Source organism: Aulonocara stuartgranti (genome assembly GCF_965226115.1).
Source record: "Aulonocara stuartgranti genome assembly, chromosome: 3".
NCBI lineage: Eukaryota > Metazoa > Chordata > Actinopteri > Cichliformes > Cichlidae > Aulonocara > Aulonocara stuartgranti.
This window is the reverse complement of record NC_138941.1, coordinates 29,840,174-29,866,229: the sequence shown is the minus strand read 5'-3', so window position 1 is coordinate 29,866,229 and position 26,056 is coordinate 29,840,174. Positions and strand designations below refer to the sequence as shown.

General features: G+C 43.9%; 2 protein-coding genes across 8 annotated transcripts in view; both read right to left on the bottom strand.

Annotated features, from left to right (window-relative positions):
- Nucleotides 1-730: 730 nt before the first annotated feature.
- Nucleotides 731-6,622, bottom strand: tmem88b (transmembrane protein 88 b). Its single transcript, XM_082526520.1, has 3 exons — nt 6,079-6,622; nt 3,413-3,823; nt 731-1,579 (listed from the first exon to the last, which is right to left on the bottom strand). The coding sequence occupies exons 2-3, from the start codon at nt 3,815-3,817 to the stop codon at nt 1,295-1,297; spliced, it is 690 nt and encodes a 229-aa protein (XP_082382646.1). The 5' UTR covers nt 3,818-3,823; nt 6,079-6,622; the 3' UTR covers nt 731-1,294.
- A 6,388-nt stretch (nt 6,623-13,010) lies between these two features.
- kdm6ba (lysine (K)-specific demethylase 6B, a) overlaps nt 13,011-26,056 on the bottom strand; it is a 50,547-nt gene continuing 37,501 nt past the window's right edge. For 4 of the 7 annotated variants that reach the window (XM_082526482.1, XM_082526481.1, XM_082526485.1 and 1 more), the window contains 21 exons: nt 24,502-24,613; nt 24,143-24,266; nt 23,914-24,009; nt 23,501-23,780; nt 23,301-23,378; nt 22,924-23,094; nt 22,652-22,828; nt 21,947-22,510; nt 18,221-21,813; nt 17,939-18,065; nt 17,581-17,686; nt 17,246-17,451; nt 16,725-16,825; nt 16,562-16,630; nt 16,317-16,465; nt 16,096-16,210; nt 15,810-15,997; nt 15,560-15,701; nt 15,249-15,375; nt 14,772-14,942; nt 13,011-14,642 (listed from right to left, as the gene is read on the bottom strand). In XM_082526482.1, the coding sequence (XP_082382608.1) occupies nt 14,625-14,642; nt 14,772-14,942; nt 15,249-15,375; nt 15,560-15,701; nt 15,810-15,997; nt 16,096-16,210; nt 16,317-16,465; nt 16,562-16,630; nt 16,725-16,825; nt 17,246-17,451; nt 17,581-17,686; nt 17,939-18,065; nt 18,221-21,813; nt 21,947-22,510; nt 22,652-22,828; nt 22,924-23,094; nt 23,301-23,378; nt 23,501-23,780; nt 23,914-24,009; nt 24,143-24,261 (6,597 nt within the window). In that variant the 5' untranslated portion in view covers nt 24,262-24,266; nt 24,502-24,613 and the 3' untranslated portion in view covers nt 13,011-14,624. The remainder of the gene's footprint in view (nt 14,643-14,771; nt 14,943-15,248; nt 15,376-15,559; nt 15,702-15,809; nt 15,998-16,095; nt 16,211-16,316; nt 16,466-16,561; nt 16,631-16,724; nt 16,826-17,245; nt 17,452-17,580; nt 17,687-17,938; nt 18,066-18,220; nt 21,814-21,946; nt 22,511-22,651; nt 22,829-22,923; nt 23,095-23,300; nt 23,379-23,500; nt 23,781-23,913; nt 24,010-24,142; nt 24,267-24,501; nt 24,614-26,056) is intronic. The other 3 variants (XM_082526487.1, XM_082526484.1, XM_082526486.1) reach the window with 3 other exon arrangements.

The window sequence follows — 26,056 nt, the reverse complement described above, 5'->3', positions numbered from 1 at the left end:
ATTGTAATGGCTTCAAGATCGCGCTGAGGCCTGTGTGGCACTATCAGCCACTGTGACAGTAAACAAATTTATGTTTTTGTATATCAATATTTCATACTTTAAGGCTGCCTGTTTATTTAACGGAGATGAAAAAAATACATTACAATTGTACCTAAAAATATCAAAGATGATAGATTAAATAAATAGATTTTAGGTAGATGCTTGTGCATTCTTAAAGTCGTATATGTTGATTTGAACTGAGTGTGTCATCTGTTCAAAGCCTCCCAGTCAGTGCTGTTCTCCATGCCTGTCTTACTGTACACGGTGCACAAACACTTTAAAGTTGATCATTTAGGACTTCAACAATAATATTACAGGAATGTAGTAAAACAAAAAAAAACATCTGTCTCCTACTTTTTGTGTCACGTAGGAAAGAAGCATCAATATCTGGTGAGAAGACTTATTAGTTTGGCCTTGCTGTGTATTATTTTGGTTTGATTTTGATGTTTGGTGCAGTTTTCTTGTTTTGTTTTCAACAGGAGATTTGATTTGAACACATTTGTACATCTTAATTTTTAAGTGAGATGTGCCTTTTGAGTTTCGACACTATATGCATATAAGGCAGCCTTTTCCTTTTGCAGTATTTTTGTGTGGTGTGTTTTTCTCTTTTTAGTGAAAGGGGAACAAAGGACATTTAAACTGCTTTTGAACTCTGTAAACTCGCGCTAATAAAACGGCAGACCACACCAGCTAACTCTCGTAGCTTTATTTATTCAAAAAAAGGAAACAAAACATGCAAGAGAATGCAGTTACAGTTTGCAACAGCTAAAAAGAAAACTACACTAGACATATAAATGTTTCTCATTATAACATAAATGTGACAGGATACAGCTGTGAAGTGTCAGTACAACCTTTGTGGGATTTGATGTTTTTCAGATGTTCAGCTTCCTCTCAATCACTTAAAAACACATAAAAATAAACCAGACCATCATGTAAGTGTCTTTTTGTCTCGGCTGTAATTTATTGACTTGAACAGGCTCTCTTATTGAGACCGTGTTATTTAACAAAGTGGAATTTGCATTTGTTTTAGTTTCATTTGAAGTATACACGCTTTGTATGGATTCATTTTTTTCCATAATGCTGAGGCAATATTGTAACTAGAAAGTTACAAGATAATTATAGTTCACATATCTCAATTTTCCTGACATCTGCTGCCTTTTCTTAACCCCTCTTTTTTTGTTCGTGCCCCTTTACTTAATCTAAAGGTCTTTTCTCACCCCATTTTCTTTTCCCCTTTACCAAGCCCACAGTCATCTCACACCCAGACCTTCCCCTTTCCACCGCCATCAGCAGCATCTCGACCCCCGCAGCAGCCCGTGCCCAGGCCACGATGCTGGGTGGCCGGGAGGTTCTTGTACACGGCCCGGCTGTATGGAATGAAACACAGGCCCAGCTGGAGGTGTCGGGCCAGACGACAGTATGCAGCCAGCGCCAGGACTAGCAGAGGGGTGACCAAGAGGAAGCCCACCACCAGCAAAGCCACACAGCCTCCATCGGTCAGTAGGTCTGAGCAGTAGGGTGTAGTTCCATGGGGGCGCACCTGCAGACCACATGGCAAACTTTAGTGTTTTCAGTCAGTCATCATTTTAAACCTTTATTTTGCAACTTTACCCAGGATGATACATTTTTTAAGAAGGCTCCGCTCCCACATAGTCGCACACACGAAAACCTTGGCTGATCTGCCGGCCGCCATCACAATCCAGAGGATGACGTAGTGTATGCGGTATGTGTGTATGAGGTGAGGACAGACACCAGTTGGTAGTCTGAGATATAACACTCTCATTCTCTCGCGCACACACATAAACATATGCATGTCTGAGAAAAATTAATGGAACTAAAAAGACGTTGGTTGAAGCTACTGTGAGCTGGATTGATGCTCTATGTCAAAGTATGTGCAATAGCACAGTGGGAGTGGAAGGAAAGGTGATGGGTTCAAGATATGAATGTGGAAGAGGAGGAGAGGCGGTATGTCTGAATTATCCCTATAAGCCTGTGAAGTGAACATATGAATGCACGAGCAAAGTGCAGGCTGCAAGAAAGTAAGAATGACATGGAAAACACTAAACTCAAACCTCTGTCAACCTTTGTCTGTAGAGTTGCAAAAAGGGCAAAGCAAGGCAAGAGTTGTGCACCAGAATCCACTGGAATTTGAAATAAGGTCTTCTATATTGTTCTTTTAAATGATTAAAGTCGTGCAGTCTTAAAGCCGTATAGCTGATTTAATCTTACTTTTAAAATAAAAACAACGAACATTCTGCATAAAAATATAATATAGTGCGAGTTAACGGAGGAAGCGTTTAGAATAGGAGTCGTAGAAGATAAGACTCGGACAAGTATGCCCGTGTTTGTTTTAAAATCGTGAGAGCTCCTGAATGCCTCCAGATCTGAGGCAGGGTGTACTGGGAAAGGAATGCACTTGTTTCTTTTTTGCAAAAAGTTGTATATATTGCATGTGTGGTTGTGTTTTCTTAAATACTTGGATCCAACTTACTTTCTTTATATGTTTTTTTTCTTTGGCCCTTTTTATTTCTCCCGAATTTTCTCCTTTCTTCACCCTCCCAGATCCTGGTTAATCCTTTTCTAAGCTGGTGTCACATGAGGTCTTACTGTGAGAGAACATGAGAGAATCCTGGTCCCTCTGGTTATTAAGGAGGCCTACACAAGTGCCATTGGTATGTGTGAAAGCCTCTGATCCACCATGACTTTTTGGTTTAGTCCAGGTGATGCTTCTGCATACGATGTTAAGTGAGCAGCTTGGTTTTAGCTGTATGTGCTTTTCAAAAATATTGTTTCCTCACATGCAATTCTGTGTATTAACCGTTTATTTAGTTTTTAATATTTATGTTTTTCCAATATTATGCTTTCACAATCATATGTTAAAAAGTGTATTTTAATCCCTAAAGCAGACATTCTTTAAAGGTCTGTGCTCTAATGCCTATCCTACTCCTGGCCACTTGCCCTGTCCAGTTGTTTCTCCTCAACATCTAAAAGAATCTGAGACTTATCAGATTATAAAACCTCTCATCGATGATAAAAGCCAAAGCACTCCCTAAGCCCCAAGCACAACTATTTCAAACTTGTGGATAAAAGTTACAAGATTAGGACTTGTAGATATTTCATAAAAAGATTGATGCAATCATCTCCACTCAGCATCTCTCCTTACATACTCCGGTGGTTTCAAATGTCTGCGATGCATGATTTTTGAGAGCAAATAGCTCTATGAATTATTATGAAATGCGTCGGAGGATGCATGCAGATGTGCTAATCGAGTTTAAATTGCGCCTGAATGCCGCGGTGCAGAAGAAGAACACAAAGAGTTCACACAGTTTTCACACGTTCCCGTTCATTCGCTCCCCGTTTTCCTTTCTCTTACTGTAGAGTGACAGAGGAAGCCAAACACAACCATGACGATGGCTGGTGTCAGGATGATCCCGAACACCAGTCCAGCGAGGCACGCGTTGATTGCGGCGATCAGCACGTTCTGAGCGGTGACCAGCACCGAGCAGGCCCAGCAGTCGAGAGATCCCCGCAGCTCCAGAGGAGCCTCGCTTCCCCCGCCGCCACTCTCAGCTGCAGAATAAGGAGGAGGCACAACCACACGTGAAGGTGTTTCTCTCCCTCCACCCACAGCCGCGGTGGATGCCAGGGAGTTGGAATGGTGAAGATGCTGCTGCTGGTGGTGGTTGGTGTGGTGATGGTGGTGGTGAGGTGGCAGTTCCTCAGACAAGTCCAAGGCCTGATGGTGTGCCCCCCTCTCGAGAGTACCGGCCATACTCATAACGAACTGTGTGAAGAAAAAGAAATCGGAACTTGGTCTGAATCAACATCAAGGATGAGGAGATTGTGCACATCATTGCAGGTGTTTTGAAGGTGTTGTATGTGTGGCCAATGTGTTGGTGGTTGGAGACTGTGTGAGCAGTCAGGTGTCAAAGTGACAAAAACCACTGAGTTAGTGGTTGTGGGTTCACTAAGAGGTTACATGCTTTTTCTGTCAGGAAGCTAGGAAGCCTTGTGTGATGCCATCTGTGAGGTGATGATTATCAGCGAGCTGATTGGCCAAAAGGAAAAGGCCCCATAATTGTTATATGTAGTTTGTGAAGTGGAGAGATCAAGGCTAACTCGCATGAAAGTTTGTACATGTGGGTGTTGTTTGCACATGTAACTGTGGCTATGTGGTGTTGTGTGTTGTGCCTCTGCAAGTACCGATGCTACTAAAGAAAAAGGTTTAACTCCTCAGGCTAGTTGTTGATCACAGATATATCTTGTACTAGTAAAACAGTCCACCGTTACAAATCGAACCCTTAGAATTTTCACTGTAGCTCAGTGAAGCACCAGCTCAATAATACCCATGACTTTGTTACTACAACGAATTATTCGCTTACTTTGTGTTAAAATAATGGTCGCGTTTTCTCGGGATTTAGCAATTTTTTGACATGGGAAGAGATCAATAAAGGAACGACAGTTTAAAAGGAGTTGGTCACAGGTTTGGATATATTACTGTAGGTCTTCACCTTATAATATAAAGTGCTTTTGGTTGACTTGTATATAAATTGTGTTGAAGTGAATTGAATAATTCTCCCAACACAAAATGTAATAACAATATGGAACGACATAAAAACGATGCGGTTTACTAATGTAAATATGTTGGGGTAATGTTATGTTCAACCTATCTGTCTTTTAGAACAATAATCTAGCATATTCACAATATTGCAGGGGACAGGGTTAAATATTTTAAATATTTTGGTTAATTAAAACAAAAAAACCTTAAAATTATCCATCCATCCATTTTCCCGCAATATTATTAATGGCCAAGGTGCCATTATTGCAAAATGTTAGGCATTTTATGGAAATCAAATGTTTCATAAAGTGTATAGAGTCATTTAACTTTTGTAAATAATGGCCTCGTGAGCATGAAATATTAAGAATAAGTTATGGCAATTTTATATAACAAAAAATCGGGTTGATATTTAAGAGATCTTACACCAGGACGTTGCATTCTTTTTGCGCTAGGGCAGATTTTATGGGGTACGCAGCTGCGTCTGCTGCAGGATATCCTCACTTCTCTGAGGTCAGGAGACAGCGATGACCATGTTGGAGAGAGGACGTGAGAGTACCACGGCTGTGCAAGCTGCCAGAAAAAGCTTCAGTGCCGGAAAAATCCCAGCAGGAAAGACCTACTCAACCTGTCATCCTTTTATTTTTAAAAGCGTTGCCACACACTGATAGGAAGGCCATCTTTTCTTTGACTTGAACGAGTCACAGATTCATATTTATGCCGTACGGGAATGCTGTGTGGACAAAAATTGAGCACATTAGAATCTGTCCTGTGCAGGAACCAGTGGAGGACTATGCCTGTGCTGGCGGTGGTGTGATGTGTGTAATGAGTGGTTCATTGTGATGGCAAGATGGAAGTTGCGTGCACAACAGCAGCTTTTTGTACAAACAAAAACGGGTGAGGCCGTTTAATCGTGTAAAGTCAGAAAGGTCAGGTAAGATGGCCGTGTGTGCACGCTGTGCGCACTTAAAGCTCAAGTCGAACAAAAAGTAACCTTCAAAATATATCGGCTAACGTTGGACTCACTGGATCTCAGCAGGTACAGCAGATCCGGGCCTTTCGCGATGCTGTCCTGGGTGCTTTAGTGTAAATTTTTCCACGCCTGTGTCCCATTGTTATCCCAAGTGTTTTTGTAAGGTGGAAGGTCATAGAGGAAGGACTGGCAGGAAAGTGTGTATGCGCACATGCGTGTGTGTGTGAGGTGACTCATTGTGCAGCTTATGGGAAATACATTTAAGGACTCCGCCCATTTTACTCACTGCTCTTACTTTTCGTGGAGTAACGTGTTGTGTCGTAACTGTTTTTTCTTTCTTTTCTATTATCTGGAACAAAATAGCTGCAATAATACTTGTTTGTCTCTTATACTCATTACGTTCTGTTGAACATCACTCAATAGATGTAAACAGTGTTTTAGCTTCAGTGTAGTAACTTATATCTCAGCTGTTCAGTGTTAATATGATTTCATGGTTTGAGGTCGTACTCACGTTGTGCTGTGGGGCCCGGTGGACCTCTTGCTGTTCCTCCTCCAGATTTTTGCTGCTTTTCTCACTTCTTCTGCAGAAGACTTGTGACCAGTCTGTCAGCCACACTCGTGCACTCCCTGCACACTTTAATGAAGCTCTTTCGTTCTGCTTTTATTCCTTCAGCTGTTCTTTTCCAGTTCTCCAGAGTGAAGTTAAAACAGGCTTTGAGATCTTCTTGGAGGTTCCCCTTTGAAGCCTTATCTCTTTAGGTGATAAATTGGTGTCCTGCAGCTTTGCTTTTGGTTTCCGTCAGATATCCTGAGATGTCAGTGGAAAAGATTGCGTCCTAAATCTTCTGTCGTCTTCTCCAATCCACCGATCAAATTGTTGCTGTGGACGAAGTGGTGCAGAGATGATGGTGGAAATAACCGAAGCTTCCAGTTGCTGTGGTCTTTGTCTTCGGTATGTCAAACTTCTGTCTCTGCCCTCCTCTTTTTACCCCCCATCTGATTGAGTCCAGAATGCTGTATCTCCCCTCCTCCTGCACTCCCTGCATCCATCCCACTTTCTCCCCACCCATCAAACTTATCAAACCCCCCCCTGCTTTTCTCCTGCAACTCCTCTCACTGCACACATTCCACCTCTCTTATCCAGGACATGCTACACCCCTTCACCCTCTCCCTGTTGCAATGGGGGCTGGGTGTTGTGTGTTAGGGGTCAGAATGAGGCGGCTGACCTGATAAGTTGAGGTGCAGGAAAGCAGAAAAAAGGGGGGGAAGGGCAGTAGAGGCAGACTTGGTTTGTCTTAAAGGTGGAGGTACCACGGAGCCGAGCACATTCTTTTTATCATGTTTATTTGTATTACAGAGTCCAAAAACTGCTTTAGAAAATGTTAACCAGTGATTTAAACGTACAGGATGATAAACTCAGCTGGAGTTGATAAGAGGCAGATGATGCCATCTGACACTTAGAGTTTCATACACAGCTCTCTTAAGGTGTCAACGCAGCATTTCAGTCAGGTTGACTTTGATGTGGCTGCTGCAGTACCCAGTCTGGGCCAAGCTTTAGCTGTCAGACAGATGGTCTCACGTTGACTCTAGAATACTTTATATACAGAGGAGTTCATGGTTGACTCAGTGACTGTGAGATGCCCAGGTCCTGTGGATGCAAAACAAGCCCCCATCATCACCCCTCCACCTCCGTGCTTGACAGTTGGTGTGAGGCGTTTGTGCTGAAATGCTGACTTTCAATCCTTTTAAAAGGAGTTTTTGGTTACGTTGTTATTATAAATCATGAAGGTGTGATTTGGACCTCTGTGGGTCTTAGAGGTAGTCTGTGACACCAGTGTGAGTCCACGATAGCGCCCTCTTTGTGCTACATGCACAGAGAATCACTACGTTTAGTGAGAGCTGATCTAGATCTAGATTTAGCTTGACCATGTGTGTGTGTGTCTGTGTTTATATGTCTTTGTGGGGATCAAAAATTGGAAGTTTACTACACTTGTGGGGACCAACAGCCCTTATGGGGACCAAACTCTCGGTCCCGGAAAGTTTGAAGGCATTTTTGAGACTCAAAATGTGGTTTTAGTGTCAGGGATACAATTAGGTTATGGTTAGGTTTGGTCTGAGGGTTAGGATTAGGGTTAGGGAGTCATTGTTGATGGTTAGGGTAAGCGGCTAGTCAATTAGATGTCCCCACAAAGATATAAAAACATATGTGTGTGTCGTTTTTAGTGCAGTAATGTTTAATACATGTTTTTTGTTGCGTAGTTCATGCCCCTGTTCCTTAAATATACTGACTACACTGATCCGCTACATTTTACATGGTGCAGTGTTACAACATAGTTCAGTTTTCTCTGTAAAATAAAAACAAATACCGAAGTTGCATTTATGTTTAGTAGGTCTTCATAGAAATGAGTTTTAGATTAGCTAAAAAGATTTTTAAGTAGAGGAAACACTGATTTGACCTGCGCCGTCCGCTTAAAACACATTGTCTTTAAATACTGCGTCACGTTGTTGCTCTTAACACATCCTGTTGTCAGGGCTCGACAAAGCTGTCTGCAGCTTTGAAGACCTGATCAATATCCAGCAATAGTTCTGTCTATGCTGTTGGGTTCAAATCAGCCAGGTACCTGATAAAGTATAAAATTAAAGAATTTAAGCACTAATAGATTTAATATAAATATAGATGGTTCGTGGGGTTTTTTTGTGTAATCAGTTTGAAGTCACATGTATAGCTTTTGTCCTTAGATAACAGAAATAATAGCTAAAGATTATTAAAAAGTAAAATTACACACTTATATTATGACAAATGTTTTTTCTAAATGCTAAAAACACCCTCTATGGTATAAAACTCCCGTGCGCAGTGACAGAACGTTGGCAGGTCACCATGTCCTCGGGTTAAGCTAGAGGCCATGGGGCCAGCAGGAGGACAGGCTGAAGGAAATCCTGCTTGAAAACACACAGGAAGACCACCTCCGTCTGTCTATCTGTCCACCCCGCTGCAGTCAGGTGGCGATAAGAGAGCCAACGCTCTCGTCTCAGCCAAGAAAAAAATACTTCAGCTATGCAATCACTAGCAAGCGGCGTAATCAGGACGATCAAACTTTGATGTTTGTTTACGCTGCTCTTACTGAGCATGAGAGCAAAGGCTGTGAAGTAACTATTTCATCTGTAATGTCGAGATCATACAAAAAACAACCAAGATCTGAAGTAGGGACATTTCTACTGTAGCATAAAGGCTTATACGTTTCTGCTACATTAAGCAGAAAGGTCACCTCTAGTTCTACATACCACGTATAGCTGTCCCATTGATGTCTTCAGATTTATTGGGTAACTGGGGATAATAAAGAGGCCAAAGAAGGGCTTTAAGTAAATAAACAGTGCAAGCTCAAAGCAGAGGAAAAGGGCTGGAAAATCAGGATCAGACAACACTAATTATTTTGCTTATGCTCTGATCTTTTATCATTTCACTGATTACAGCCTTTGTGGGTCTCTTGGGATGTTGCCGTCTTACCTCACTGCTTTCTATTAGTGTAATCTCCCATTCTTCATGTTTCTTGCAACATCTTACATCTGTTTATTATCGGACTGCTGCTACTGCTGCTCATCACACTAAACCTGAGGTGTGACTTTGACCAGAATAAATCACCATCTGAACAGATAGATTCTTATAAACCACGTAGCTTATGCGTCTTACCAGGACTTGTCTGACTAGAAGTTACTTGAAGCATTGATATACTACCTTTTTGCACTAGTGCTCATTGGTGGCTGTGGTGGTGTAAACAAAGAGCAATCTAAAGCAAACTTGAATGCGTTCTCTGTGTGACTTGTTGTCGTATAATCTGTGAGGAAAACCTGGCAGGTCTGTTATTGCTTTGTGCTGTTTCCTGCTCTGCTATCTCTTAGGTTTTTCTGCTTGTGCAATCTCCTTCCTTAGTTTATCCTGGGTTCTGATGTCCAACTGGAAACTTTTAGATTACTCTAGCCGTATTTTTTCACACGCTTGTCTAACAATAGCAAGCCCGGGGTGAGGACGTGAATAACAAAGCTGCGCCAAACATATGTCACAGCCAAAGGATATGACTGTTTTTAAATGGTTTGAAGGAGGGTTGTGACATATTTTAGAGCGGTGAGGTGGCTGAATGTGTGCTATAAATAAGAAGAGAGGCGCAAGAAGATGGTTAGCGCAGACGGATCATCAGAGAGGTTCAAGCTGTTGTATTCAGAGGTGCAGCTAAGGAATACTTTGAAACAAGCTGGACACAGCTAACACAAAAAAGTGTGTCTTGCTCCTCCATGTGTGCGCTCACATTAATGAAGGCTTTGACAGGATTTATGTGGCGATTGATTTTTCGGCAAATTGTGTCACAGAGAGCTCTGTGTTTCAAATCAAATATAGAAAAGGTAATATATATATATATATATATTTTTTTGAGGTAATAAATATGTTTCAGTGGATTTTTTGACCAGTGTTGATACAAAGTAGCAAACCTAAAAGCCTGGCGATACATGATGAGTATCATGACAGTGGCCCAATTTTCCAAACTGTGTTAGCTGCAGGTCCAGCAGTGTAGAACCGACTAACTAGGATCTATAAGATATACTTTAATGCATCAACAACACATTCCCAAGTTTGTGCTGCTATAACTTCACTGCGCAGCTTCCTTCAGTGGTATTATTGAGAAACATTTGCATTCGAGCACTCGATTATTATAAGAATTAACAACAAGTGGTGCTTAGAGTGGAATAAATAAATAAATACAGTTCAAAAACAATTAATGGAAGACTTGGAAAACAACTGAGATCTCAGTGGGGTAAAAAAAATCATGCTGAATATCTGTTCTGATATGGACCGAATAATGAGTTAGGTGTCAGGTTTCGGAAAGCAGGAACCAAACATAGGACCTTCTGAGTTGGCGACAGTGATATCACATAGTTTGATGGAAATGGCTTGTCATGTCTTTTATCTTGTCTTCCTTCTCTCACCCCAACCGGTCGCAGCAGATGGCCCCGCCCCTCCCTGAGCCTGGTTCTGCCGGAGGTTTCTTCCTGTTAAAAGGGAGATTTTCCTTCCCACTGTTGCCAGAGTGCTTGCTTATAGTGTGTCATGTGATTTTTTGTCCATGTATGTGTTATTGTAGGGTCTACCTTACAATATAAAGCACCTTGAGGCGACTGTTGTTGTGACTTGTTGCTGTATAAATAAAATTAACTGAATTGAACTGAAATGTAAATGATCAAGCTACAGAAGGCTGAATTTAAAGACACCCAACAATCTCTGTCAGGTCAGTTCATTCTGCAGAAATTTCATCACAGCAACTCAAAATAATACTCCAGGAACTGCCTGCATGCTCTTGTCACATGAGCCCAGATATTGTCGTGCACTAGGAGAAACCCAGGACCCACTGCACCAGCATAGGGTCTGACCAATCTCTCCAAATATTTCATCCTGATACCTAATGGCAGTCAGGGAGCTGTTGCCCCCGTTGCCCAGCCTGTAAAGGTCTGTGACATGCCTCTCCAGATCATCACTCACCCACCACACAACTGGTCATGCTGAACGATGTTACAGGCAGCATAATGTTTCCCATGGGTTCTCCAGACCCTTTCATGTCTGTCACATGTGCTCATGGTAAAAATGCTCTCATCTCTGAAATACACAGAGCTCCAGTGGTGGACCTGCCAATTCTGGTATTCTCTGGAATATGTGACAGTGAGCACAGGCCCCACTAATTCAATTCAATTCAATTTTATTTATATAGCAACAAGTCACAACAACAGTCGCCTCAAGGCGCTTTATATTGTACAGTAGATCGTACAATAATAGATACAGAGAAAAACCCAACAATCATATGACCCCCTATGAGCAGCACTTTGGCGACAGTGGGAAGAAAAAACTCCCTTTTAACAGGAAGAAACCTCCGGCAGAACCAGGCTCAGGGAGGGGCGGGGCCACCTGCTGCGACTGGTTGGGGTGAGAGAAGGAAGACAGGATAAAAGACATGCTGTGGAAGAGAGACAGAGGTTAATAACAGATATGATTCAATGCAGAGAGGTCTGTTAATACATAGTGAGTGAGAAAGGTGACTGAAAGGAAAAACTCAATGCATCATGGGAATCCTCCAGCAGCCTACACCTATTGCATAACTAAGGGAGGATTCAGGGTCACCTGGTCCAGCCCTAACTATATGCTTTAGCAAAAAGGAAAGTTTTAAGCCTAATCTTGAAAGTAGAGATAGTGTCTGTCTCCTGAATCCAAACTGGAAGCTGGAAACAAGTAGGCCTGCAGAGCGAGAGTGAAGTGCTCTAATAGGGTGATATGGTACTACAAGGTCATTAAGATAAGATGGGGCCTGATTATTTAAGACCTTGTATGTGAGGAGCAGGATTTTGAATTCAATTCTGGATTTAACAGGAAGCCAATGAAGGGAAGCCAAAACAGGAGAAATATGCTCTCTCTTTCTAGTCCCTGTCAGGACTCTTGCTGCAGCATTTTGGATTAACTGAAGGCTTTTCAAGGGGTTTTTAGGACATCCTGATAATAATGAATTACAGTCGTCCAGCCTGGAAGTAATAAATGCATAAACTAGTTTTTCAGCGTCACTCTGAGACAGGATATTTCTAATTTTAGAGATGTTGCACAAATGGAAGAAAGCAGTCTTACATATTTGTCAGAGCCTCAGGCCACTCTCATGAAGTCTGTTTTTGATTGTTTGGTCATAGACATTTACACCAGTGGCCTGTTGGCGTTATGTACTTCTTTGCAGTGCTCATCCTGTTCCTCCTTGTACAAAGAAGCAGATACCAGTTCTGCTGATGCGTTAAAGACCTTCTATAGCCCCGTCCAGCTCTGCTAGAGTAACTAGCTGTCTCCTGGAGTCTCCTCCATGCTCTTTAGATGGTGCTGTGAGACACAGCAAACTTTCTTGTAATGGCACGCATTGATGTACCATCCTGGATGCATTAAACCTGTGCAACCTCTGTAGGGTCCAGATATCACCTCATGCGACCAGTGGTGACACTGACACTAGCCAAATGAGGGTTGTGTCATTGTCGCCCCTCTAGTGGACCTGAGGTTAATTTCATCTCAACAGCAAAGCAGCTGAAACTGATTAACAACCTCATTAACTGACTGCTGCTTAACTCACCAGATCAATATCCCAAAAGTTTAATTCAAAAGTGTTTCTTTCAATTTTTTGGAAAAGTGTATTAGACAGGAGCAGTTTGTTTTGGACAAACTCTTTAACGCTGTCAAAGCAACTTATCATTTATACTGATTGTATGTGGATAAATTTTGGATTGCAGAAAGCACATCTGAACCTAAATGAATGGGTTCATCCTTTGACCGTTCTCCACTTCTACATCAAGTTTTATAAAATGCGTCTCGAGCGTGTAGGAAAGACGCCGGTGTCAGATGACAGGTGAACAAATTCAGACAAATTGTGCTCAGTCTGAATTTATCAAAAAGCGTTTATTAATAGTCATAGTAATGTCACAAATTCACAAGTGTTTAAGACATGTCTGGCTCAGTTTGGTGTGTATGTCTGCAAGTATGTCTGTGTGGATTCTCTAAACAGTGCAGTTATAAACGAATGACCACAAAGAGAAGGAAAGTGTAAGATAATATTGCAACAGGAAAAATAGAATTCTCATTTTAAGAAGACAAAAAAAAGAAAAATTGTTCAGAGAGAACATTTAGCACCATCTATCCCGTTAGCATATTCAACAGATATCATAAAATCATTAAAATCTCATCTAAAAGCCCCCTACATATTAAAAAAGAATTACCATTTCTCAAAAACACTTTGGAAAAAAAGTCATTCTGTTCCTTTTTAAATAAGCGTACAAACACAGCATTCCATTAGTCATCTTCTCTACGTGAGCAGTGTGCCTATTGTCTACAGGAAAGGTGGTGTTATATTAAAGATAAAGATTTAATTTAATATATATCATGAGAGAAAAGACAGGAGGCGAGAGGCGAGCACCAGAGAAACAGTAGCCTCCACTCCGTCGGACACAGCCTCCATGTTTTAGTTCTTACAGAGCAAACAGTCACCATAAAACAAAGGGAATAAAACATAGCAAAATTGTACAACCCTATCAGAAAAGGGAGAACGCCAATATCCAATAAATAGAGGAAACATTTTAAATTAAATGTACAATGCCAAAAAAAAAAAAAAAGTTCAGGAAATACGAAGTCTGCATATTGGAACAAACAAAACACACACCAGAGGACAATGACTTTTTCTTTTTTTTTTAAAGAGAGCGGTCATACACAGAGTGAAGAAATGAACAAGACCTGACAACCTGTGACAACTGAATATTAATCTCCAGAGAAAACAAAAGCTAGAACTCATAGAAACAAAATTTACAACACATTCAAACTTTTTAAAAAAGTAAAGTAAAAAAAAAAACACAAGAGCCCCTCCCCCAACCCCCCGCAAAAAACAACCAAAGTTGCTATAACCCGTATCTTTTGAAGCATTCCAAACAATTTTTAAATTCTTAATGCTTTTAGAAAAATGTTCATAACTCTATTAGTATTTTTCCATTTTCTCTTTTCTAAATACAAGGCCAATGTGGTATATATCTAGGCGGATCTAGTTTAGAAAAAAAACAAAACAACAATAAATTATTTTTTAAAAAGACAGCACCCCACGAGAAATTTCAAAACAGCATGTACAAATTTCAATATTCAAGAGAAGAGAAGAGTTCTTTCCGGTACTGACAGAAACACGCCGTTGAAACCATCAGCTACCCTCCACAGTTTGTTCAATGACAGCACCAACTGCCCCCGTTAACCACCACAGAGTCCAGGGGTTCTCGTTGAAAGCACCATCTGAGAGTAAACTGGTATCTTATTGGCGGCTTGGTTTTTTTTTTCTCTTTGTAAACAAGTAAGGAGTAAACGTATTCAACTGGCTATTCGGCAAGTAGTAGCAGTAGTCGCAAGAATCATGCTAAACAATAATGAATGGGTGAGTTGAAAACCAAAGTGAAACTGTCTTTGTCCTGCCTCGCAGGAGTTTTGGTTTATGGCTGAGGAGACGTACGTGGGGAGCTCTGTCATCGGGAGGAGGAGGCCTGGAAAGACGAGACGTAGAAACAAAGATTAAAAATAGATCTATTACTGACAAATTTAAAAAGTCAAAGTCTTTGATCGAGTTATTTCATGAAAGAACTGCGATTACGCACTAAAAAGTCAAGTCTCACCAGGGTGAAGGAATCGTATACGTTCATGAGCTCCTCTATGCGGTACTGCTCCAGCACAACTACGTTGGTCAGGCTCGGGTTGCGGTGGCGTGCGCAGTCCTCGCAGTGAACCACGTACGACTTCCTGCTGTTGTTCTCACTCGTCACAAACAACAAATTGAACACCTCCACCTGCGACAGGAAAGAACAGCAGAGGGGTCAAACTTTGATGAGTTGATCAGTCGTCTGGTAGAAACTTCAGGAGCCATCTTTCAAATCTACAGCTTCAGAGTTTGATGATACTAAAAAGTCTTATTTTTCCTAGCTTGTAAGCTTACTGGTAAAGATAAGACAGTAAACTCAGTCGCCATTCTATGTGCCCTAACAAACTCGCTCTAACACCCCTAAAAAAGGTCTGTAGATGATGAAGATGAAGATAACTACCGAAGCCACAAAGCAACGAAAGTCTGTTTAAGTTTGTGTTTGACGGTTACTCACATCGCACTCGTTGCAGTAGTAGGCAGGCTCGTCTTTGACTCGACTCTGATAGGAAATCTTTTTGCCTTCAGCCACCAGCTGGTCACGCAGGATCTGGATGTGCTTCATGGACTGCATCAGGCAGTGTCTGACAGGAAGGCAGAGACCCACATTTGCAATCAATATCAATATTCACGGGCAGTTTTTCTGTGGATCGCCACTTTAAAAATCATTGCAATATTTTCTGCTTTCGCTAAAACAGATTTTTAATTTGTGCTGCTGTGGATTTACCTACCAAGTGCCTAAACTGATAAAAAACCAGCTGTACTCACTTGATCATCTTGTAGGTGTCTGGGTCACTGATCTTCAGAGTGCGGGCCACATTCCAGGACACATGAATCATGGGGACAATGGACTTCACCTTCTTCACTTCGTTCCACTCAAACCTCTCGAGCGCCAGCTGATACTGGTAGCCTGTAAATATACATGAAACAATATTGAAAAATACAAGAAATGCTACATAAAAAAATAAATAAAAGTTGAATGAATATGCATTTGGCCACTAGATGGTGCCCTTCTTACCATTCAAGGGTCCAACATTCCAGGCAATATTGTTGCACCAGCCCACAGCCTGAACCCAGTGAACAGTACCAGCATTTATCCACACCAAGTCTCCAGGCCGCTGGATGAAGCGGTAGACTGGGATGTTGGCGTTGTAAAGGTCCTCCAGTACTGGCCACCAGGACCCTGTCAGGTAGTCCACTCCGTGCCTGAGGACATTAAAGGCAGACATGTAGAAGGTGTCCAACTGTAAACCAGCCTCACCACAACACTCCTGCACATCCACTGTTACTCTGCAGCTACTCACTTCTCACAGAAGTCACTGATGGCCTGCCAGTAGTTCTCATGGACACAGAACCACTCGCAGTCTCCAGGGCCAATATTGATGTTCACTGAACAAAAGTTGTTGTTCTCCTGGTGACCTGTCAAATAAGCACACACAACATTGTATGTTTTTGCTAATAGTGATTGAAGCTCCATCACACCTTCATTTAGATAGTAAGCTGTGTTGCCTATAGTTTCCTTCACCTGGTGTTCGGCTCCCTGGGACCTTCATGTAGAGCTGGACGCTGTTCATGCCTAAGATGGTGTGTCCGACATGGGTCAGCATGTTTCCGCTGGATGACACGCGCATAAATGCTGGAAGCTTCTGCAGCTCCTGAAGCTGAGGCTTCCACCTGAGCAGAGAGACAAAAGATTGTAATGCCGTCCTCTTAGGTAATGGGCAATTATTAGCTGCACAAAGACACAAAGAGTTGTTTTAGGCTACTCACCTCTTGGGATCAGAGAGATCAATGTTGGTGCCAAATTTAATGATTTTCCCAACTGGTTTCTGCTCACCACTGAAGAAGATATTGAAGCTTTAGTACAAGTGACAAAACCCTGATGCGCCTCCAAAAAAGCTGGGTTAAAAGTTTTATAGAAAATTACACTTACTTGCAAGTTTCTTTAGAGCTGTCTTTGTTGGGAGTCTCAGAACTGCTGGGTGGCTTCTTCTCATCGTCTTCATCCTCCTCTTCATCACTGCCTTTCTCCTCCTGAAAAGACAGACAAGTTAACTCTTGCTGTATTGTTAAACCTTTCTGGGATCATATTCCAAGCTGTTGTTTCAAACATGCTCTTAAGAGCTCAGGAAAAAAAGAAAGAATATGAGCTCCTTCAACTTCAGCTCAAAATGAAAGAATTATTCTTTATCTATTAGATGCTTCCACAGTTATTGGAACTGAAGTTTGAACTGGGCCTGGCTAAAGCCACTGCTTTATTAATGTTATATTTTATGCTTACATTCAATTATATCGAGGGCTGTAATTAGCATATATTGGTTATGGTCACAGAGAAAACATGTATCCACACTGACATGGACTTATTTTTTGCTCCACCACCTATTTGAATCTTTAGGATTACTATATAAAGCTAACAATCTTAATTTCTGTAAATAGCACTGGATCAAAAAATACCTGGAGAGACTCCTGGAAGCTGGAGGCCTGGTACTGGGCGTACTTGGCGATGGTGGTGTGGGAGCGGCTGCTCTCGCAGGGCCACGTCTGGCCCGTGCCACTAGGGTCCCAGTTCTCGTCGGCAGGTTGCTGCACTTGAGTCCTCACCTCCACCATCTGATCTGCATTGGCTTCCACCAGGGATTTTGTTGAAAAGAGCCCCAGGTCTGAAAAGGTCATGGGAAAATTAGGTACAAGTTTTCCAAATCATGTTTCTCTTCTTCATAAAATTTGGGAGAGTCTACTTGCACGTTGTTTCATTATATTTGTTTACACATAAGCCACTGTAAACTTACTGAGTCGCAAAGATCCAGCTAGTCCTCGGATGACAGTAACAGGATTCTTGGCGTCAGTACAGAACTGCAGGAGGACAGGGGAGAAGGCGTCCCTCTTGCTTTCCAACTGCAAAGAAGAACATTACCGCGTTACAAAATCTCTTTTTATGCATAATTAAATCACAGGTATCGCTCGGTAGCGTGAGTATTGTTGGTGTGTTGTCTATAGATCTCGTGTTGTTTTAAACAGTTTATATTTAAGTGATAAAACACTGAAATTCCTGAGTTTCCTGTTGCTGTTTTGTATGTTGGGAAAACCCATGTGAAGCCACCACAGAATTTGTGTTCAATAGGTTTGTGTTAGAAACATAGAACGTACATAGATGCTGGGTGTAGGAGGGTTGAGTTTCTCCCTGGGAATTGGTTCCTCTTTGCTTATGATGGGTTTCACAGAGAAGGCTGGCAGTAAGTAGGATTCTTTAAACTTCCCTTTGAGTCTGGCTGCCCTACAACAGGAAAAAAAGGCAAAGGTTGACAGATGCTAACATGAAGGCACCAATCGTTTCTCTAACAGTTCATTCCAAAACGGTTACGTGTTAATTTAGCTTCATTTGAATACTTGTGAGACATTACATGAAATCAATTTTTAATTTGCACTTACTTGCAGGATCGGATAATCTCACTTGCAGTGTTCTTGATGCTGATGTCCTTCAGCGGAATCCTTTTTTCCTCCACCTCTGAGGCAATGAACGTCTCCCTGTCGCCGCTCTCCACTTTGATCAGCCGAATCTTGAGCTCTTTTGGTGGTCCATCTGACAACGCCTTCAATTTCATTAAATCCGTAGAACCTAACGAAGACCCAGATTCGCCTTTTTTGTGCTCAGAAGATCTTTCTCCCGTCCATTCTCTACGCTCGCCTTCGCTTGTGGAGCTGGTACTGGATGCTTCCTTGCATTTCCTTTTTTCAGTTTCATAGAGACCAAAGGTTTTCTCTGAGCCCTCCCTTCTCTGGAGATTGAGATCACTTAGGATTCTGCGATCTTTCTCTTTATGGCTCTTGCCATCTTTGTGCCGCTTGTGGCTGGAACTGGAATGGGTGGATGAAGAAGAATCTTTCTTGTCTCTATGCTTTTTCTTTTCTTTTCTATCTTCATGCTTTCTGCTGCTGCTATGACCGTGCTTTCTCTTCTTTTCTTTGTCCCTCTGTCTGTCTCTGCTTCTGCCTTTCTCTCTGTGTTCCCTTACTTTCTCGGGTTTGTGTCTGTTCCCCATTTGACCTTGGCTGTCATGTTTTTTGTAGGAGCTCTTGTAATGGAGTGACTGTCGGCTAAGCATGACCTCACAGCTCTTGCCCAACTCTGCCAAAGAAGATTCAGAGATGGTTGTCAACTCTTGCTCCTCCTTCATCACCCTGATAGGCTTTATCGTAGGAATGCTTTTCTTTTTAATAAAGGTGAAGCTTTCCTCTGAGTCCCCTTCATCTGTCCAGACATCCGAGTCCTCTAATTTCAGCTTCTTATCTTCCAGTAGAGAACGAGGAGAGGACTTCATGGGTGGGAGAGCAGGACTGAATGGTGGGTTTGTTGAGTCTGATGTGGGAGAACTGCTTTGCTGCTGGCAGCAGATATCCGGGCCCAGTGACAGCGAAGAGGAATACTTGACCCCAACCAGAGCTGATGGAGGAGGTCTCCCAAAAGGCCCGCCACGGTAGGCATACTTCTGGCTCTCTAGGACAGTTGCTAGAGACTTGAACATGCTATTAACACCCGTCTGATGAAGGTGGGGTCTTTGGGGTGGCGGAGAACAAGATGGGGCCTCGGAATCCTCTTCATCTTCATCCTCATCAGCGTCACTTTTAATCTGTTCAGGGAGACCATAAAGTTTAGCCAAGTCACTGTGACGGTAATTGGTGTTCCCTATTCCCACTGGCATGTGCACGGGCTGTTTAGGATTATTTGGAGAAGGTTTAAGATAGTCCTCGTCGTCCTCGTTGAGAGAAGATGTTCGGCTGCAAGGTGATGCCAGAGAGCCTTGGCGGCTGAGCACAGGAGGACTGGCGTTGGATCGGTCTTCATGACTGGGCTGATGTTTGGTCGCCGGAACCAAGTCTGGGGCGCAAAGATAGTTCTTGTTGGGCTCAGCACTGGGAGAAAAGGTGCCAATGAGACCTGTGGGCCCATTCTTTTCACTGTTATACATCTCCTCTTCCTTTTTGATGGATTCGTCCAGCATGGCCATAATGTTAGCCAGACCGTCGGGAAGCAGCGTGGACTCAGAGGACTCCTCCTCAAACTGAGCGCTGTCAGAGTCAGCGATTTCCAAACCACCTCTGGTCAGCTGCTTGTTGAGGATTCCCCCGGTGGAGGTGGAGGACAGAGGTGGGAGGTTTTCTCTAGAAAAGGCGTGATACAGTTTCGGCGGCTCTCTTAGTGCCACCGTGGGGAGAGAGTGTTGGCTGCTGTCTCTCTCCCTGGCTGGGTCTTTGGATTGGCTGGGTGCAGTTTGCATCGCCGGGGGCTTGTTGGGGTACACCGGCTGGTTCATCCCTGAGGTATTGTTTGTTGAAGAAGGACTGAATGTCATTCCGCCATTGGTACTCCACATCTCCCTCTGCCTTTGCTTTTCTCTGGCATAGTCTGTCTGAGGTGTAAGAGGAGGAGGCCGCAGCCTTTCGACATGAGCGGCAATAGCGGCAACGGCGGGTGTCTGGCCTGATTGGCAGGGGAGCACACCACCACGGCTTAGCCAGGGGTATGGAGGAGAAGCCTGAGCACTGGGTGGAGATGGACCTGAAGGAGATGCAGTGACAGAAGAGAGGGGAGGAGGTGGGGGCACCGTGGAGGTGTTTTCACAGAGTAGCCTTTCTAGATTTTCGATAGCAGCCTGCTCTTTTCCTTTTGCGCTGCACAGTTTGTCGTCTCTGTTTCTCTCCATCCTTTTTTTCTCTTCCTCTTTCCTCACTAGCTCTTTTTGTTTTTTCTTTTCTTCCTCCTCCCATTCCAGCTGTCTTTTCTTTCTCTCCTGCTCGTGCCTTTCTGCTTCCCTCCTCCTTTTCTCCTCCTCCTGCTGCTTCTCCCACTCTCTCCTTTTCCTTTCCTCTTCTTGCTTCTCCCACTCTCTCCTTTTCCTTTCCTCTTCTTGCTTCTCCCACTCTCTCCTCTTCCTTTCCTTCTCCCATTCTCTCCTTTTCCTCTCCTCTTCTTGCTTCTCCCACTCTCTCTTCTTCCTCTCTTTCTCCAGTCGCTCCACTTCTATTCTCCGTCTCTCCTCTTCTTTCTTTCTCTCCTGCCTCTCTTGTTCTCTTCTCCTGTTCTCCTCCTCCTGCTTCTCCAGCTCTCTTTTCCTCTCCTCTTCCTTCTTTTCCAGCTCTAGCCTCTTCCTCTCCTCTTCCTGTTTTTGTCTCATTTCCCATTCCCTCTTTTCTCTCTCTTCTTCTCTTCTTTTTCTTTCTTGCTCCTCTCTCTCTAGCTTCCTCCTCTCCTCAGCTTGCATGTGTCCCTCTAGCTCAGCATCGAGTTTGTCGAGAGCCTCTTCAATGGACTGAGGGACAGAGGTTGGAGTTCGCGGATGAGAGAACATCTGTTTGGAGGGGAGGGCTGGGCTGGATGGTTGAGGCGCAGAGCTGACGGTGGAGTGAGAAACTGGGCAGTAAGTTGGAGAGTTGGAAAGCGGACTAGAAACTGTGCTTGTAATCACACTGTCCCCTGCCCTGTTTTGCCCTGAGGAGAACAGAGAAGATGAGGAGGAAAATGGAGGTTTTTCCAGTTGAGCCTGAGCATAGTACGCCATCTTCCCCTTCATATGCTGGGACTTGGTAGCTCCGTGTTGGTGAGACTGGTTTGCGGTGGGAGCTGGGCCTCGATGATTGCCTGGCTGCTGCAGAGCATCCCTGTGAGATTTGGAGTTAGTGACGGCACTGGTAGGGGTTTGTGGGGCTGGCTCCCTTCCTCCTTGCCAGCGGTTACTAGTACTGTCATTGTTCACAGAGCAGCCAGCAGGGGGAGATGTGGCCACTGCAGAGGAAGCAGCCATAGCAACTCTATTAGAGCCGCTGCTGTTGCTATGGCGGCTGACAGAGTAGGGGGTCTGGGACATAGGAGGGTTGGTTGTGATGACAGGTGTTCGAGTAGGTGGCAGGGGAGGGCTGACGTGATGTTGATGCCGGGAGGAACCTGGATGCCGACTATCCACGACCTGATTGTGGCTCTGCTGGCACTGAGGTAGCAGCCCTGGAGGCCTGTAGCTGCCCGACTCCTGAAGACAAAGAATTTTTCAGTCACTTAATATAATAGTGATCAAAAAACAACTGTGTTAACAGCTGAAGTGCCTGCGTTGTGCTGCCCTTTATTAAAGGAACTCATTCTTGCAGCATATAACTTGAACTCACCAGGGAGTGATTGCTGGGCGTGCTCTGATATCTCCAGGCCTCATGTGGACCGCTTTGCTGTTGCTGAGGTACTGAGGTGCTGCTGGCTTGAGGCGGTGGAGGAGGAGGACCCTGGTGGACCAGCCCTGGATGAGGCTGGAAGTGGCTGTAAGGCACACTGCTGCTGCTGTTGTTGCTGCCAGTCGCAGAAATGTTTGCTGGTGACGACTGGGCATGTCGGTGATGATCTCTGTCTCCCCTGGTTGGAGTTGATGCTGTGTGAGAGGTAGCTTGGCTGCCACCTTGGCCCCCAATAAAAGGGCCTCTCTGCATCTGAGAACCACGAGTCTCTTTAGCTTGGCATGGTGGAGCTCTCTCCGGTTTGGAGCCGGGACTAGGGTAGGAGGAGTGAGGGGACCGATGGTTTACAGCCTGAGGTTGTAACTTGTCTTTCTGAAGCTTAGGAGCACATCCCTGGTTGTAGCTTCCTGGAGGGGAGTTGGGTAAAGGAGAGAGGTTGGAAGGGGCCAAAGATGCAGGAGAGGACTTCTGGTTGTAGCTGCCCATACCTTGTTTGTTGTTTTCCTGTTGAGCCACAAAACAAGAGAAGAAGAAAAAGAAAAACAGGACAATGAGAATAATATACAAAGGGCCTGACCACTGCTTTAAATAAAGCAGTGGTCAGTGATCAAGTAGACAGTGCAGAGATTTTGCTCCTGCTCAGACCTGGAACTGTGATTGTGGGTTCTTGCGCTCTGAGGTTTGTGGCTGCCAGGGAACACTGCTGTCCTTGTGAATGGGGTTCCAGAAGGCGGGCTTTGGAGGGTGGTGCTGAGCAGACGACTGCTGCTGTGGCAAAGATTGGCCAGCACCAGAGAAACGTTGCAGCCCAGGGTGAGATACCTGCACAGGGGAAAGCACATTACAATATTTTACTACTCAAAGATCTGAGGAGGGGGAAAAAAGAACTGATTTTATTATTTGTGACTGTCCAATACCTGATCTGAACTCTTTTTCCTTTTGCTGGGGCTGGGACACTCCTCTGCTGCAGGCTGTGAGGGCGTATGCAGCGATGGTGAAGGCGTGTGTTGGATAACAGAGTGTTCACCCAGTGGAGGGCCTGGTCGCTTCAGCTGACCTCCTTGCATCTTTCCTGGGTATGGCCTCTGCTGTGCACAGAAAAAGATCTTAGTTGCTGCAGATGAAGACTATTGCAGTGTCAGTCCAAAGAATCCCTTTATCAAAATATTCACAGCAAAATCTGGGAGGCAAAAGTGACTTTGAGTGGAATTGGTGTTTTATTGGTCTGAACAGGGAGTGCTGGGTGTTTTTGTCGATGATGAAACATGATCCTAACCAATTAGAGAGTTCCTACCTGGTGCACCTGAGCCCACATGTCATCTCCCAGCAAAGGTGGACCCCGGGGAACATTCTGCTCCTGAGGACCCCCAAACTAAAATAGACAGAAAACCAACAAAAGAAAGTGTTTAGAGTGATTTATTGTCCATCAGCAGAGAATTATTTAAGCTCAGTGCAAAAGGCTGACATAGAATAACACTGCAACACTGTTCTCACTTTCAGCATTTGGTTTGGCCCCCTGGAGGGGAAATGGGGGTTAGGTGGAGGTCCGCCGCTGCCCGCGTAGCCTCCATTATGGAGACGGAGCGAGAGGTCATTGGGCAGGGGCATGACCGGATGTCCTCGAGGAGGAAGGTGGGAATCATATAGCTGGCTAATTTCCCACGCTCTGTGATGAGGTGGAGGATGAAGATGGTGGGGAGGTCTCTGCTGCTCCCTCTGCAGAGGTGGTAACATTGGCTGTGGGAGATCGAGCTTCTCGCTTCCTCGCATCGGCCTGGAGTATAAAACACACAAAGGATTAAAAACATTTGAATGACATCAACATTTTAACTCCTCTTGTAGCTTTCTCTAAATCTATTGCATTTTAAACGTAGCTGTGCCACCCATGTCTTTGTTCCATTACTTACCCATTACTGAAATATTTGCTGTGATGGTTTAATCCACCCATAGGTCCAGGAGGTAGATGGGGAAGTAGCTGGTGTTGGTTCATCGTAGGTGAACACCTGATGAGGAGCAGAGACGGGATACAAAGTTGTTGATCGCCTTTAACTTGAACTCTACCAGCAGGATTAACCTGATGAATCAATGCAACCAAAGAGGTTTTGCAAAAAATATGGTGTTGTCATGACTACATACCTGGCAGGTGGCTGCCAGGCGCGGCCGCCCACGGGAGGCCATGGCCCCCGGTTGAGTTCGTCCAGAGGGAAGGAATCCCGTGTGCCTCGCCCGCCAAACTGCTCTATTGGGTGATGCATCCAGCCTGCATGTTTAGTTGTACAGTCACACAATTAACACACAGATACGCTCATAGAGAGAAAACAGAAAAACATCTTTGGACGAAGCTGCCGTGCTTTATGATGCAGATTTTACAAATAACTGGTCCCGTCAATATGTTTTAATTTTCATTAAAAAAAAAAACATCGTAGTTTTTAGTTCTCGTGGCAGATTTCTGACAGATCCATCAAATTCCTTGCTGCATAAACAAAAGTACTTACCAGACTAGCTGTATCTGTGAAGCCCTCCACTGCAGCTCAGAGAGGGCCTCACTCCAACACTGAGAATATGTGGAGGTCTATCTTCAGCACCAGGAGCCTAAAAGCCAACTGCCTGCAGAAAGAGAAGACCAAGAGAATCATTATGAGAGGGGAGTCAGAGACTTTAAAAACAGAAAAACCCATCAGGTCTTTTATTTTATTGGTGGACAAGCTGGTGTGTGTGTTTGGAAGTAAGCGAATGAGAGAGATGGACAGCTTGCCAGCATCTCCTCTGCTTCTGTCAAGAACATTTCCTGAAGAAACTTACATTTATAACTTGTCTGATGACGGCTGCTATGCATAACTCAGCCTGTAGGAGGCAGCAGTAAACTAGTCAGTGTGGAATCTGATTATTTCTGAAGCCCAGATGGCTCAGCAGGGAGCTCACCTCTGAGGACAGACCTGGGGTTACTGTAATCCTTACCATGAGCCTCCTGATAGCCAGAGACAGAGGGAAAGACTAAGAGTGAGAGGCTTTGGTCTCACGCCAACTGTGTGATGTTGGACGCCACGCAAGTGGAAGCGGTCCAAGTGTGCAAGCTGCACAGTGATGGCAGGCCTGTGCTGTTTTAGTGCATGAGAGAGAGAATAGTGTGCTCTCTTTTAAGTGGATGATTGTGTGTGTACTGCAGCGTTGTGTGTGTGTGTGTGTGTGTGTGTGTGTATACATAAAGTGTGCGTGCGCCCAGTGGATACACTAAGGTTTAATCTCATTACGGCAGGCGTGATGAAGAGGAAGAGGGGGGCAGCGGCAACAGACGGTCTGAACAGGATGGGAAGGATAGATTAAGGAGAAGAGGGAAGGGATGGAGGGAGGGAGGTGGAGTGCAGAGTGGGAATGGTGCCATGAAAACGCCCACGCACCTTCCCACAAACACACAAACGACACAAAGGAGATGGTTGAGGGGAAAACACATGAAAGAAGCTGAGAGATAACTCTCTCTCCCCCTCCCTGCTTTCAGAAACACCGGACACACACGGCACAAAAGACCGAAGGTGTCGGGATGAAAAGAAGAAGTGTGTGTTTCAAAGAACAGAGATTCAATACTGACAACAAAAGAGACCAGAGACAAAACCTGAGAGGGAGGTTTAAACCTGCACGATCATGGCCACCGTTAGAAACTAGGCTAACTAAATATCTACCTGTAACATGTTAAGTAGTTAAAAACCACCATTCTGTCATCCATTTAACACCAGATTAGAAGGTTAACCTTTCAAGAACAATACTCAGATTCATCTTCATCATTATATTCAATATAATATCAATGTAATATAAGACATATGTGTAAATATTACATTTAAGGTGGATATTTTGGGCCTAACATAAGTACAGAGATGTTTTATAAACTGCAGTGCCATGACTGAAATGTGCTGCATGATTCATCAGTGGATCAGTGGGAGAGCAACAGACATGCACACAAGGGTTATGATTCATTTGCCTTGCTCAGCATAGCACTGTTCCACTAGTTTTTCCAGAATTAGCTCTGGCCGTACGCAGTACTTCCTCCCACCAGTT

Excerpts from the sequence above, each read along its gene's own strand:
- tmem88b (XM_082526520.1), bottom strand. The coding sequence starts at position 3,817 with ATGAGTATGGCCGGTACTCTCGAGAGGGGGGCACACCATCAGGCCTTG. Across the intron at positions 1,580-3,412 it reads GCTTCCTCTGTCACTCTACA|GTGCGCCCCCATGGAACTAC; the intron begins GTAAGAGAAAGG and ends TGTGGTCTGCAG.